The sequence below is a fragment of the Erpetoichthys calabaricus genome, chromosome 12, assembly GCF_900747795.2.
Source record: "Erpetoichthys calabaricus chromosome 12, fErpCal1.3, whole genome shotgun sequence".
Lineage (NCBI taxonomy): Eukaryota > Metazoa > Chordata > Cladistia > Polypteriformes > Polypteridae > Erpetoichthys > Erpetoichthys calabaricus.
Window position 1 is genome coordinate 133,504,961 of NC_041405.2, and position 15,820 is coordinate 133,520,780.

At 44.1% G+C, this 15,820-nt stretch overlaps 1 protein-coding gene across 1 annotated transcript in view; it reads left to right on the top strand.

Moving 5' to 3' along the window:
- The window catches only part of ncanb (neurocan b), a 166,016-nt gene that overhangs the window by 100,504 nt on the left and 49,692 nt on the right, over positions 1–15,820 (top strand). Inside the window, 5 exon segments of the mRNA XM_051934684.1 lie at positions 1,842–1,969; positions 8,611–8,904; positions 8,991–9,968; positions 13,400–14,376; positions 14,378–15,578. Of these exon segments, the coding sequence (XP_051790644.1) occupies positions 1,842–1,969; positions 8,611–8,904; positions 8,991–9,968; positions 13,400–14,376; positions 14,378–15,578 (3,578 nt within the window).

Sequence of the window (15,820 nt, forward strand, 5' to 3'; positions counted from 1 at the left end):
GAATTTCAGTGTGCTGATCCACGTGCGTAACATGACTATAATAAATATTCAGCTAACAGATAACGCAGACGCCAGGGTACCAATGATGTTGTCTCACGTGACCATGATTAGAATTCCAAGATGAGGCGCTTAGCTTTCAAGCTGACATATTATTTTATCTCACATGATGATGAATTTGTCCACCTCTATTTTCGATTTGATTTTATTAGACTAAAGTTTGAATTTAGAGATGTCTTTACACTGCATGTTCATAATTAAGATTTGGAACACTGATGGCAGCTTTGTTTACTCTCCTTTGGAGATAACGTTGTTGCTGCCTTGCACACTAACAGCCCGGACTCGCAGATATGGATGTTTCTGCCTTGCATACTGATAATTATAACTCAGGGAAACAGATGACTTCATTTCACATCTTGAAAAATTAGGATTTGTAGCCATTGATCATTGGTCTTGTTCCTAAGAGGGATTCTAATATACCGGTGACTGGGCTTTGTGTGAAGATGTCTTGGATGTAGGGATACTCATCTGTTTGTCTTGTCAGTTGATATTTTAGACCAGGGGTGTCAAACTCCAGTGTGGGGTGTCCAAACTGGGATGGACTCTTTCCCTTACCAGTCCAGTTGGTCAGTTTAATGAATGGTCAGGATGGGAGGTGTGACATTTCCCTTCCCGGTCAGTAGGTGGCCATGGAGGGGCACAGCAGCAGCTGGTGCACCGGGATTGGCATCCCAGCAGCAATAAATGGGAATCCCTTACATGCAGCCTGAAAGGAGAAGCATTCTGAGCATGATGGTTAGAAGTTCTTTTCCTGGTCTGGAGGCCAGAAATGAGACATTGAGAGACTTCCTCCCATGCACAGGTCATCCCCCAGTACACTGGGAGGCAGCATCTTTTGTGGCAAGCCCCTGTATGGATGCCCACAGGGCAGTATGGGAGGTGTAGTTCCATGGGGCTGCCTTGTTGGGTTCCATGGGTGTTGCCAGGGTGAGCTAGTGGGAGATGAAATACCCTGTTCCAGAGTGGTGCTGCCTGACCCAGAAGTGCACCTTGGAGACAATGGTTAGGGTACTGGAAGCACTCCTGGGTCGGGAGAGGTGGAGAACAACACTTGCCTGGGAGAAATGGAGGAGAAAGAGAAGGATTGTGTTGTACTAAATAAAAGAAGCCTGTTTAAAGTACACTTGATTTGAACTTGTGACTGTCTGTGGCCTAGTTGTGCCTGCTGTTTGGAGCTCAGTGATGCCACCTATAGGCCATAACGTATAAAAAGAACGTCATGTTTGCAACTCAAGTTTGAGTCCAAAGGCTTGGACACAAGACGATGGTATCACACAAATTTTCCCATCGCTTTTGCCTCCCAAAGTAACTTATTGGCAGATGACGTCTGACAAGGTTGTCATCCTGGTGATAAAGATACGGTGTCTGTAGGAGCGTATGACTCAGTCATGAAGTCAGAGGGTCATTAAACATGTGCTTCAGTGCCACTTAGGGAGACACTTCAGGGTTCCTCCACGGGTCAGCAGCATGGAACTATCAAGAACAATGTGAAGGATTTACAGCTGTAATTCCAGACTTAGTCATCAGCACTGCATAATGTAGTATGAATGTGAGGCGCAGAAGCTTCAGTTTGGGATGCTGCGCTATAATCTTCCCTGTGGTGCTTTCTTCTCGACTCTTGCACAGGTGTGCCGCTTTTATGTGTTACTTAATTTTGCTCTCTCTTTCCTTCTCTCTCTCTTTCTCTATCTCTCTCTTTGCTTCAATCTCTTAGTCATTTATCTTTTTCTTCCTTGCTGTCTTCCTTGCAGCTGTATATTAACTGGTTGTTACTTCTCCCGTAGATATCCAATCAGATCACCCAGGCCTGGTTGCTACGGAGACAGAGAGGCCCTACCTGGCGTGAGAAATTATGGGCCAAGGGACCCCAAGGAGCTCTATGATGTATACTGTTATTCCAGACAGCAGAGTGGTGCGTATTAAAGGCAAAAAAAAAAAGTCTTTGTGGTTCAAGAGCCTCTAATTGAAAGAGCAGTGCCCAGAGCTGCATGGGCAGCAAGTGAATTAAGGATGATGGACATCACCATGGAAATGCTTCATTCAAGCTCCTTTCATTAGGCCTGCAACCTGCTAATAGCTTTACAGAGTTGCACAGTTCAGTTATTTGCTCCAAAAGCAGACTAACTCCATTGCAATGCATGTACACACTTTAAAAATGGGCTCTTTACTGCCAACCACATAATCTCTGAAGTTTTTCTTAAAAGCCATGTTTGATCGAGATTTTCAGCATAGAGATGAGCAGTGCGTTGGAGGAGAAACCTCAAAGTGCAATTTCGTTGCATCCATCTACTACTGGGTAACTGTCCAGAGTGCTGAACTTCTCAGGTAAATTACATTATTGACAGAGAACAATGACATTTTTAGTAACAGCAGGTGCTAATCATCATGCAGCACATCACTGGTCTCCAGCCTATGACTAGTGAGTACAACTATCTTAACCCCAAACTTCTCTCTTCCTTACCTTTCACACAAAAGGCACTGCGTTTACATGCACTTTAATAACCCAGTTATTCACCAAACCCCATTTTTTAATAATGCGCTGTATACCCTCATTCTGCTTTAGAGAAACTGGGATTTTGTTCTCTAAGAAACCCAGTTAACACACATAGATATCTCTGTGACTACGCCAGTTACATAGCCATGTAAACCCTGGGTTACTGTTGCGGATTTTGTACTCTGGCCATGCCCGTTGCACTCTGTTCGCCTGTGCATTTGTTGGCTTCGCACACACTTGCAGCAGCTACAAGAATCCAAGGGTTTAAAATTCCAGAAGCAAATGCTCAGATGAATGCTTAATTTTTATCAGCTGTTTCAATAAGTGAGTCTCAATATTTCAGAAATCAGTAAACTTAAGTTGTTGAGCTGAATGTACAGTGCTAAACTCAGCAGCATAACCTTGGGAGTAATGCTGAGGGGACGATGTTAAAAGTAAAGTGTGTTACAACAACAACATTTATTTCTATAGCACGTTTTCATACAAATGATGTAGCTCAAAGTGTTTTACAAGATGCAGAAAGAAAAAAGAAAAATATAAAAATAAGATTAAGCAATACTAAGTAACAAAGACTAGAGTAAGATCAAATGGCCAGGAGGACAGAAAAAGCAAAAAGAAAACTCCAGAGTGCCAGAGAAAAATAAACAAAATCTGCAGGGGTTCCAAGGCCACAAGACCACCCAGCCCCCCAGTAGGTATTCTACCTAGCATCAATGATCTAAATCAGTCCTCATGGTTTTCAGGCTTCACATGGAAGAATTAATTGATGATGGTCATGTGGCCTTCTGGCCTTTAATCCATCAATGTAGGGACGGCATGGTGCTTTGATCAGGTGGTAGTGGTGCAGATCGCCACGGAAAACCAGTAAAAGAACAGCAGAGAAAGTAGGGGTTAGTACAGATTTTTGAACCATGATAAAAATCATAATTAAATGCACATACAGAATATCACGTCTACACTAAAATGAAGCTATGAGAAAGCCATGTTAAAGTAATGTGTTTTTAGCAGTTTTTTAAAGTGTTCCACTGTATTAGCCTGGCAAATTTCTATCAGTAAGCTATTCCAGATTTTAGGTGTATAACAGCAGAATGCCACCTCACTACTTCTTTTAAGTTACATAGTCTGATTACTTGCAAGTCACTTAATACCACACTTACTTCACTGAAGTAAAAAAAAAACCCTGCCTTAGTATTATGATCCCAGCAACATTGGGTGTAAGGCATGAAGCAAATGTGGTAGACTGCATGACCGTCCTTTGCAGGGCTCTCACAGCCAAGCAGAGAAAAGTGTGATGCATGCAATCCAGTAATGGAAATAAAATATAAATAAGTGTGAGTTTAGTTTTAATCCGTGTGACTTTAAACTGTGTGATTGTGTGACTATGAATCACCAGGGGCTCAAGTGGTGGGGGGTGTAGGAATGTTATTTAGTTCACAGCACATAAAGGATTAAATGCATGTATAAAACACACCAAAATTATCAAATTTGGCCATTGCTGGTCAGCCTCATTTAGGTTAATATAGGGGCTAAGGATTTAATAGCAAATGTTGGCCACTGAAATGTGCAATTTTCCATAAAAAAAAGAATAAAAAGTAACAACAAAAATTAAAAATGTATTTCTTGTGTAGTCCACAGTCACACAAGGAGTGCCGCAATGGGCTTTAACAGGCCCTGTTTTTGACTGACCCCCAGCCTTCACTCCCTAAGAAGACAAGAAAAATAAACTCCCCAAAAAAATTATTGTAGGGAAAAAATGGAAGAAATTTTAGGAAAGACAATTTAGAGAGAGACCCCCTTCCAGGTAAGCTGAATGTGCAATGGTTATCAAAAAAATGGGGTAAATTAGACATATATAAATGAAAGAACTGTGTGTGTGTGTGTGTATGGAGCAGTCCGCTCTGCTCACACTCAACCACAGCCACTAGATGGTGAATCCATGCACTTTTACATTTTTTCAGCACTTGCATGCACCTCACTTCTCACTACGAATGTCCTGTGTGCAGCAAACACCGCCACACAACAACGACATTGTGCTAATGACACAGATGAAGAAATGCAACATTGAAACGAAGCAAATGCCGCGGATCCACAACGTGCAAGTGAAAAACCTCAGCTGCAGAGGGCAAGGCTTCCACTAAAAGCATTGCCTATTTTCTCCAGACAAAGATTAATAGGACTCAAATGCCAGCGATACGGCTAAGATATGGCAGCACCAGTGTCTTCTTACAAAAACCAGTGGGCAGCAAACACAGGTGTGTCCACATCCTTTGCACAGGCTAATTCTTAAGAATTAGCTCATGAATATATAAAACTGCTAGGGAGTCTTCAGGTTGTTTTTTGTCCTGAAGACCACATGCAGCTTGTACAGTATAATACACAAAACAGAGCACAAGTCTTCCTCTTCACAGAGCTACATGGCCAGTCTTTCATGGCCACCTCACAAATACAACACTGAGACAACTGTGAAGGCAAAATTCAAGAACAGGTAACACAAAGACACGCACTGTTTGTGAGTGATTACATCGTATAATCATTGATTGATTGAGTCTTTATTTGTCACATACTGTACACATATAAGTACAACATGTAGTGAAATGGGACTGAGCAAAAAAATTTACAAATAGATTCAATTAAATTATTAAGAAATTTAAGTTTAAAAAGGGTGGAACTAAGTTGGTACAGTATATAAATAAGAAAAAATAAATATATTCCAAATAGGCTACATATTGCAGGGCCAGGCAGGATTCTCAACTGAGAATGCACGTCTGGGGAGAACACGTTTAAAAGTCTGCAGTGAATAATGGAGAAATCCACTGCTGAAAAGGCTTCCTTCTAAAAACTCTGTCCCCGATTTCCTTCAATGATTGGAGTTGGCGTGTCCTCCTTCTACTCATGTATTAGACAAGTATGTAAGATAGCTGTGGAAAGACTTGGAGAAAGTAAGAGAAAATGAATGAAAGACTTGGCACTGTTATCAGTTCAGGAGCTCCGTAGCACAAGGTATCTGCAGCTTAATGATGTGTTTGTACATTGGAATGAGCGCAACGGAAAGAGAGACAGACAGATAGACACCAAGTCCACCGCAGCTACTTGGCCCCATGCGTCTGTCCACAATAAAATCTTTCTGTCATTTTGACTACTGCATCACTACATGCTTACTTAAACACCAAATGGAGATTCAATAAGCAATTATGGTCTACTGATACACGACGTGCTAAAACACTGCAGCCATATTCAGGTGTTGAACATTTGCATTTCCGATTAGACAGTTATGTTAACTTCCTTTAGTTATTTGTGGAGACATGCTGGCAGAAAGTGGATGCTGTGCAGCTTCATCTTTTGGTTCGCTGGAGTGGCGTCACTGTCGTTAGGCAGCTTAGTTACTCATTTGGCTGTTCATTATCAGCTCTCTCAACAGCAGTCCTTTCCACCTCCCCCTTTTGACGGGGTATGACACATCGTTTACTTCAAACGCATATCCTGCAATGCATATTTTCACAAATGTAGCTTTCAATAGTTTTAACCTTACATCGACTCTGACACTGTTATCAAAACTGCAAGCAACAGAGAGCACACTCAGCACATGCGACGACAAATTCACGTTCACTTTTATCACTTGCCCTCTGGTGTCCGCAAATGCCAACATATAATCTCATGTCACAGAAGGAGTTTTCCCTTGCAACAGGTTATGTTTATTTTCATCACATGAAATGAGCTCTCCACACACGTGATATGTGTGAAAATGTTTATTTGGAGTCTCTTTATGAGACTTTTCAACTGTACATGGTTCATTGTAATCGAAATCAGAAGCGTACTGTCTGCCAGATCAGGTTAACGAGTGCACCTCTGCTCTTTGCTGTTCAAAATCACCACCCCCTACTTTCGGTACCGCCTACATGAGGCGTTGGATTGGCTTAGAAAATGTGTCACTCACTCGGTTGTCTAATTGTTCCCACCCATTTTTAAGCAAACTTCACTCCTGGTTGTCTCCAGATGTATATATCTGGCTCTGTGAGACTAGCCTGAGGGTGACCCATCTACTTGTGCTGGAAAAAGCAGGTTCAAAACTTTAGTGAGAGAATGGATGAAAAAATGGGCTCCACAATGGACTGATACACCCAACTCGGCCAGAACAGGATTCAACTCTGTGCCTTAAAGTAAAGAGGTTTACTCAGTGAATAAATGAATGAATTAATTAATTAATCAATTAATGTGTTCCATCCATAATTACTTCTTGCTTCACAACCAAAACTATTACAATAGGATTCAACTGATTGTATTGCTTTAAGCAGATTTATAAAATGAACAAATGAATGAATTAATTAATTAATTAAAGAATCACTGCTTATTGCCTCACAACCAACAGTGCTAGAACAGAATTAACTCAATGCATTGCATTAAGAATGTTTATAAAATGAACGAATGAATTTATTAATTTACTAATTAATCGATTAATTCATTATTTTTTCTGTCCTATTATTAACTGCTTATTGCTTCAGAACCAACACTGCTAGATTAAAATTAACTTGGTGCTTTGCATTAGGAATAGTTATAAAATGAAAAATGAATGAATGAATGAATGAATGAATGAATGAATGAATGAATGTGTCCCATTTTTACTGCTTATTGCCTCACAACCAACACTGCTAGAATAGAATCAACTCAGTACATTGCATTAAGAATGTTTATAAAATTAAATATTTAAGCACTTGTTTAATAAATTTATTTATTAATTAATCAATTAATTAATTTATTGATTTATTTGTCCCATTAATAACTGCTTATTGCTTCACAACCTGCACTGCTAGAATAGAATTAACTCAGTGCATTGCATTAAGAATGTTTATCCATCCATTATCCAACCCGCTATATCCGAACTACATGGCCACGGGGGTCTGCTGGAGCCAATCCCAGCCAACACAAGGCACAAGGCAGGAAACAAACCCCTGGCAGGGTGCCAGTCCACCGCAGTAAGAATGTTTAAAAAATTAAATATTTAACCAATTAATTTATTTATTTATTTATTAATTAATCGATTAGTTAATTAATTTATTTGTCCCCTTAATAACTGCTTAATGTTTCACATCCAGCACTGCCAGAATAGAATTAACTCAGTGGATTGCATTAAGAAGGTTTATAAAATGAATGAATGAAAGGATGGATGGATATGCTCTACAATGGACCAGTGCTTTGTGCCTGATACAGCACAAGTAGGTTTCACCACACTGTTTTGGAATAAGCAAGTTGCAAATGTGAGTGAGTGAATGTGAAAACTACTGTATAGTGCTGGAATGTTTTTGCTGTATATCTGATAAAATGGAAGGGTCAGTACTGTATAAGTCAAATGGTGCCACTGCTGGGTTAAATAAGAGTTCTACCTCAAGCCAGGCTGGTAGTCAGGCTGCTATGCAGAGAAGGACAGGCAGATTTGTGTCCCAGATTCGGGAGGGGTCTCCACAGAGGCAGTAACGAGCTCCTTTGTTCTCCGCACCATAGGCTCCACATGTTCACTGGGGCACGTGGCCGAGTCTCTTCTAATTGTATTAGTTTAGTCTGGCTCAACGATGATCAAATTAGCTCATCATGGCCTCGTATCATTCTGTGAGTCAGTACTGACTTTTAGCTGCATCGCTGCTAAGCAAATTACACCATTTTGTCTGCTCATCACTCTTCATTTTAAAATTAGTTTTAGTATTGACACTGATTTCTAGGCAGTGCCGTTCATTTGAGACACTGCTTCACTAAGAGCTGTGCCACGTCAGTAACCTCACACGATCTAAATGCACCTACATATTTCACTCCAGTGGTCTCGGGTATCCCAGAGCAGAGTTTCTTGAGTCAGGGTCCCCATGACTGTAGGCTTTGCTCCTAGTCCATTTGTTAGTTGTTCAATGCACTCCTTGCAGCACCTTCCTTCTTCTCTTAAAGTGGAGAGTAAGCTATCCATCATAGTGCGTGATGTAGATCAGAAGAACCTGTGTAGCTGGGTAATCTCCAGCAGCGGGCATCTTGTTCAGCTCCTGGTGGTCAGGTGATGCCAAGTCTCCTTTGTGTTTTAGGTGATGTCTTTCACACTACCATCCCCCAGAAGTTGAGTCTTGCCACAGCATCCACGCATTGCCACTCCTTGGGTGCCCAGCTGGCCACCGTTGGGCAGCTCTACCTAGCATGGCAGAATGGGTTTGACCGCTGTGATCCAGGTTGGCTGGCTGATGGCAGTGTGAGGTACCCCATCACACAGCCACGGAGAAACTGTGGTGGGGACACTCCTGGAGTGCGAACAGTCTACCAGCATGCAAACCGGACAGGCTTCCCGGACACTATGTTGTTGTTTGATGCCTACTGCTACAGAGGTAAGAATATGCCACCGTGGCTTCAGGCTGCTTTCAAGACTTTCATATTTCTTCTGTGTTATTTTTTTATTCTCGTGTTTTTTCAGGAGCTTCTCATCGAGCAGTGGCTTCGGCAGCAGGTCTGCAACTGTCAAAAAATTCTGGCAACTCAAGTTCTGCCAATGTGGACCAAAAGTGGACTGGATCCACTGAGGATCAGACATGGCAAACGTTTTCTTTAGAACAAGAAGTCCAGATGGGTTCCTCTTCACAGAATGACTTGGGTGCTTCTTCTGCACGAAAGAGTGCAATTCTAGAGGAGCAGATGAACGCCATTGGGTCGAATGACTCTTCAGAGATATCTGCCGAGCACGTTACCTTTCATCTGCGGCCAGGGCAGATCAAAATTGACGAGGATGAGCAGCTCAGTCTGGCATCTCAGAGTTCTCTGCAATCAGAAAAGCTGCCAGAAGATCAACAGGAATTTCCAGTAGGCAGGCAGAGTAGCCTCTCCTTGGAAAGTCAACCAGAGCCTCAAGCAGATGAGTCTGTCAATCTGCTGTCCACTCTGGTCAGTGAAGCAGAGCAGAAAGATCACTGGGATGAAGGCCACCGACAGCAAAGGGGCTTTATGGGTGATCTCTCAGGGCATCCTACAAAGGATCAGGGGTCACTGGAATTGGGGCAAAAAGTAAAAACCGTAAATCAACTGCCATCCCATGCTGAGATAACCCATACCCATGCCCCTCTCAATATGGGGGCCTTGCCTTTCACCTCAACAAAGTATGAGGCAGCCATGCCAACCTCCATAACATCAGGTGCTGCAAAAAGACACTCCACCTCAAGTGCTGAAACTGAAGACCCCACCCATGAACCAGATATTAGGAGTGAACAACAGCCCCTGGAATCCAACTACCTGATGGAGATCCTAGAAGGTTCCAACAGTCAAGCTCACGCAGGCAACGAGGCAGATGAGTTCGAGAGAAGGGCTAGAAAGGGTACACTTGAGCACCCACCAGGTCCTCCATCAAGCCTGGCCACTCCCAGGTTTACAGATCGGTGGTCACCACTAGAGGGCACTTCAGGTAAGAGCGAGCACCACATGACCAGTATGGGTGAATTGAATTTTTATTACTTTTATGATTTAGCACCTTTTGGATAGTGAACCAGGAACCGCTCTGTGAAGGCTTTGGCTCTGTGGCAGGTCCTTAAGACCTTGGGTGGCTGCCCCCAGCAGAAGTCACCATTATGAAGAGCATCTCGAGGGGGGGGGTGACACCCCAGGCAGTGGGGGAAGCTGTCACTGAAGTGATAAATTGTGTTTGGTTGTAAATCAATAAAGGCCAGGCCTCCATCTCTCTGGAGGTTTGTTAATAAAAATTTCTTCCCTGACCCAAATCCGGCTTGACGCATTCGTGTTCAGCTGAGGGAAAACAGTTTGCTTTCTCCCTCATGCATAATGTACGGCCATCTCTGTTTCATCCCAAGACGATCTTTAAGCCTGGCTGAGAGAAGTTCGCTGCTCTAAAATCTGTCAGCATGGGGGCAGAGACAAGGGTGCCATGGATAGATACAGGGTTTGACCCCAAAGGAAGACAGCCCACCACAGGCACCTGCTAAATATTTATACTGGCATAAAGCAAACAGATTTTACCATCAATTATTTATGTGCCAGTCAGAGAAATGCCGGCAATTGCTAACAAAGTTGCCATGTTGCTCGCTGGCATACTATAGCCATTCTGAGAGCCACGGTATAGCTCCTCTGGCATCCATTAAGCCATAATACTGTACAAAGTCCATCCAGTGGCCAAACAAATCTACCACATTGTCTGGTAGCATCTGACTGGCACTCACAAATCCACCCTGATTTTTAATGCCAAGCTGCCTAATGGCACTGGCACTCATAGAATCATCCTACCATATAGAGCTCCCCCAGGTAAACTCAAGAACTGTCCATGCTGTCCAATGTCACTTTACAGCCATCCTGGTTTTCTAATCCCCTCTGTTGGCAATGTCTTCCCCAGGAACTCAGGAACCTTTAAGGCTGTCTAATGTCACCTTACTGGCACAAATACAACCATCTCATTGCCTAATGTACCTTATTAAAACCGACCTGGACCCCATCAATCTCCCTGGTGTTCTCAAATCCACCATGACGTCACCATGCCACTGGTACTCATAAAAACCTAAAGCTTTCTAAAAGGTATAATGCCAGCTTACTAATACTCAATAAGACTAGCTGCCATCTAATGCCTTCTCACAAACCATCATAAAGCCACCATGATGTAAAAGAGCACACCACTGGCACTCATTACAGCCTTGACCTTCCTTGCCCAACAATGTCAAGATACGCACTCTAACTGGGACAGTGTCTCCCTGGCACTCATAAAGTCACCATACTGATTATGCCTCAGTGCTATGGCATGGCTTCCTCCTGATGCTCATGAAGATGACCCCCACCTTTTTGTCATTTTTACTGCTTTGTAAAAGCACCACACTCCGGGCACTCATAAATACCTAGAACTTTCCATATGGCACCCCCATAGCCCCCACAGTTCCCAACTACATCTCATTAACCCTTCACAGGAGCAGCTAGTAGCTAATGTCTTCTCACAGACAATCATGAAGCTAACATGATGTCAAGCGTCACACCACTGGCACTCTCAGAAGTGTAGGGTTTCCTTATAAAGCCGCCATGGTGCCTTTTGCCACCCATTGGCACTCATTGCAGTCCTTTTATGTTGTTGACCAACGTTTTCACCTGGGCACTCTCAAATCCATTATGATGCCAGGTGCAGCTTTGTTAACATTTGCAATGCTGCCAGGCTCTTTGGTACTGAAAAAAAGCTCTAGGCCTTCTTCTGACACTCATCTAATGTCCTCTCACAAACAATCAAAAGCTTTGATGTGACATGCATCAATATTGGCACTCATAAAAAGTGGCTCAGGCAAAACCACCATAATGCTTATGTCACCATATTGATTGTGACTCAGTGCTATGGCATGGCTTCTTTCTCACACTCATGAAGTTCAGCCCCACTCTTTTGGTTGTATACTGTTCTGTGGCAGCACCATAGTCCTGGCACTCACAAATTCCTAGAACTGGCATAAATTATAGCCACCATAGTACCTACTTCCACCTCACTAGTACTCCTGAGGGAAAATTATCATTTTATCCCTTTTGACAAATAATAATGAAGCCAACATGATGGAAAGCAGCCCTCATAAATGTCTGGAGTTTCCTTGTCAGGCCACCATAGTTCTCCCTGTCACCCACTATTGCTCACCAGAACCCCAGACATTGGTTTTTGATGTCAAGCAAAATGTTGCTTTCTCACATACAATAATCAAGTCACTACATCGTCTAGTACCACACCATTGTCACTTTTGAAATCCTAGATCTTCCTAGCTGGTACAAATCACCCACAAAGGAGCTTAATGCCATCCATTGGCCTTCAGGGTCCAGAGATATGTGATACTATCTCACTTGGCACTAGGAAAAGCATTTGCTTTCCTTTGTTGCACACCTGGCATTTGCAAACCTTAACCACAGGGCCTGATGCCACCACACTAACTCTCACAAGACCTCACATACCATTTGCAATCTGGTGCTTCTGAAAGCACCCATGATACCAACCCCAAGTTCACTGCAGTTTTCAAAGTCACTGTGCTATTTAACAACAGCACCACTGGCACACACAAAAGCCTTCCTTACCAAAGGGCACAAAGTCACCATAGTGCTTCCTTGCCAGCAGTTGTCAGGACCTGCTAACATTTCATGCCTTCCAAATGTCACCCAAAAGAACACTTTGATGTTAAGCATCACACCCTGGCACAAGCAAAAAGAAAGAGGTGCCACCACACCATCAATTACATGGAGATTTTATAAGTGGCTTTCACAAAGCCACATAATGTCACCTCACTATCACCATGTTACCTACTGCTTTCTTTCTGACACTCACAAAGCCACCATGCTGTCAGCTCTCAAGGCTGCCATTCCATCTCTGCCACCCTCTGGCACTCATTAACCAACCATCTGTCCAGCAACACTTGGCTGGCACTCACTATAAGCCACTACCCAACACATCGTTGAGGAAGCTTTGCCACCTGCTGGTGTCCCATCACTTGCCCCGCCAGCAGAGGGCACACACTGTCACAGAGTTTGTAGGATGACACAGTTGGATGGCAGCTTGGCACTGTGGAATTGGCTAAATGAGTAAATATGTAAACACACATTTTGCTGCTGAATTCGCACAAGGGGATAAATTATTTAGTGAGATTTAACCGGAATTATAATAATTGGAATTTTTATGAGGCTTGCGAGCGATGAGATTTCCTGGGGATTGGCAGGCAGCTTTTTCATCATCGTCTTGTGTGCTTCTTTTTTGGGGTAAATTAATGTGGGGGGGGGGGTGAATAAATTGAAGCTAATGAGAGTTGGCGCAGTGTGCGTCTGCACCGGCTGCTAATCGAGCTCCAGTACCCACTCATTTAATTGCTATGTCTGGCCCTGCAGGGTTTGCAGCACACAGAAGTGGAGGGGCAGCAGGTTCACAACAACCCACTCCTGTTCCCGAGACTGGTGATGAGGTGTGGGCTTCCGAGCCGGTGGCTGCCAATATAAGGGCTCTCCCACCTTTGCATGTGTCCACCAAAGCACAGACACCCTTGGAAACACCCAGCAGCCCACCAGAGAGCATCGCTACTTGGACACGCTTGCCCACCCTGACTCCCCTGGCTGATCTCACTGCGGAAACTTCAGGAGATGACCTGCCAACTTTCAAGGAAATCCTGCCACTTGAGTATCACATCAAGGGCAGAGAAGTGAGGAGGCTGAGTCAGGAGGACACAGCAGAAAACTTCTCTGGGGAAGGCAAAGAAGAGGAGGAAAGCCACCGGGGTGCCACAGAGTGGACTTCCACCCAGGCTGTCCCTCAGCACTCTGAAATGCCAAGACTGGCACAACTTTTCAGTGAAACAGAAGGCAGTGGCAGCAGAGAGGAAGCTGGGCATCTGGTCAGGCAGGAAGCATTGAACTCAACTCAAGGTACACCAGCTGCCCCCATGAAGGAAGACACCTCGCTAGAAGTCTATTCAGCTGTAGAGCCCACCTCAAAGGGAGTGGACATTGTCAAGGAGGCTATGGGGACAAAGGAGCCCCTTAGTGTCTCCACACAGCTAGCCAGTTTTGAAGCCCACCAGGAGGAACCAGAATTGACCAGAGATTTGGGTGAAGTCTCAAAACAGCCAATCATCACAAAATCCCAAGATGACTCTGCGGTGACAGAAGAAGCCTCACCACCAATAGCCAATATAATAGTCCACCAAGAGGACCCTGGGGTAACAGTGGAGCCAGGTGACATCTTATCACAGCCAGCTACAATTGAAACTAATCTAGAGCTCCACAGGGTGACTGGACAGACGGATGGAGTCTCATCACAGTTGATCACTGTAGAGGCCCATCCAGAGAAACCCAGGGGTGACTGGTGAGCCAGATGAAGTCTTCACACATCTCATCATTAAAGAAGCCAACTTAGAAGAGGCTTGGGTGACTGGTGAACCTCACAAAGATACAAGTCAGCTCGTCAACATCAAGGCCAACCAAGGTGACACGCCAGTGACAGAGAAGTCCCTCATAATTGGAGCTAATCAAGAAAAGGATGGGGTGACAGGGGAGCAAATTAATTTGAGAGAAGATGATCCTAAAGTAACAGAGGATCCCCCCAATGTTTGGGCACATCTGGCCATCACTGTAGGCAAACAAGAAGAGATTGAGATGGAGAAGCCTGTAACTGTTGCGACTCACCAGGCCATCACTAATGCCAACCAGGCAAACACTTTGGTAACAGATGATTCCCTCCAAGGATGGACAAACCTTGAGAAAGACATTGTGACAGAAAAACCGGACAAAGTGTTTACTCAGCCAATCATAAGTGAAGCCCACCCAGATGAACCTTTGGTGACAGAAGAGTCCAACAATGAGCTGGTACTGCCATTCACCATAGTTGGCAAGACAGCTCCTGGAGGCACTGAAGTGACCTCAGCAATTGTCACTGAGAATCCACAAGATGTCGCAGAGGTTAGAGGAGCTGTTGACTTTGTCCCACACCCAACGGATGTGCTGCCCTCTTCGGGATTAGACCTGACCGTTATTTCCACCACAGCTCTCTCCGGGGAGGACATGAATGTCACGCCTTCATCTACTGCCCATTTGGCCACTTCGATGGAAAACTCATCATCCAAAACTGAGCACACTCTCTATGTGGTGTCTTCATCTACAGTTGTCCCTGAATCCAAAGAGATTTTGAACACTGACCAGGATAGCATGGAACACATGGAGCCTTCAAAAGTGCAACTGCAAGAAGCTGTGTCTGAACATCCTGGGATGCAGCCTACTGAACAGAGCCAGGCTTTCAAAAAGTCAATGATGAACGAGTCCTACCAAGAGGAGCACTCAAGAGATCAAGAGGTCAGACACTCTGGTGAGTTGGAGATGCACTCCCCCGAAACACTGGATGAATCAGAACAGCTGATCCAGCTGCCCTTGGCGTCCCCCTCTACACCACCACTTTCTCCCATGGACGCCACAGTGGAACACACCAATGCCACAGTGGGTAACCAGCCACCAGCAGAAGGCACAGAGGAGTTAGGAGGGAGTGCAGCTGGCGAGGAGACAGGAGCCGGAGCTGAGCCAGGTAGGACTATTCTGCCAATAAAATTAAATTCTGAGCACTGGGTACATCTGCTTCACTGGCACTGGACCAACCTCTCTGGCCAACATAGAGATAGAGAACCAAGTTAATACCAGACTTCATCCTGGCACAATGGCAGTTCCATTTCTGGCACTGCCCATCCTCTTGCCATGGAAGCGCTTATGGTTTCCATTATAATATTTCTCTTTTATTTTTCCTCAACCCATATCTGCATGTGACCACCT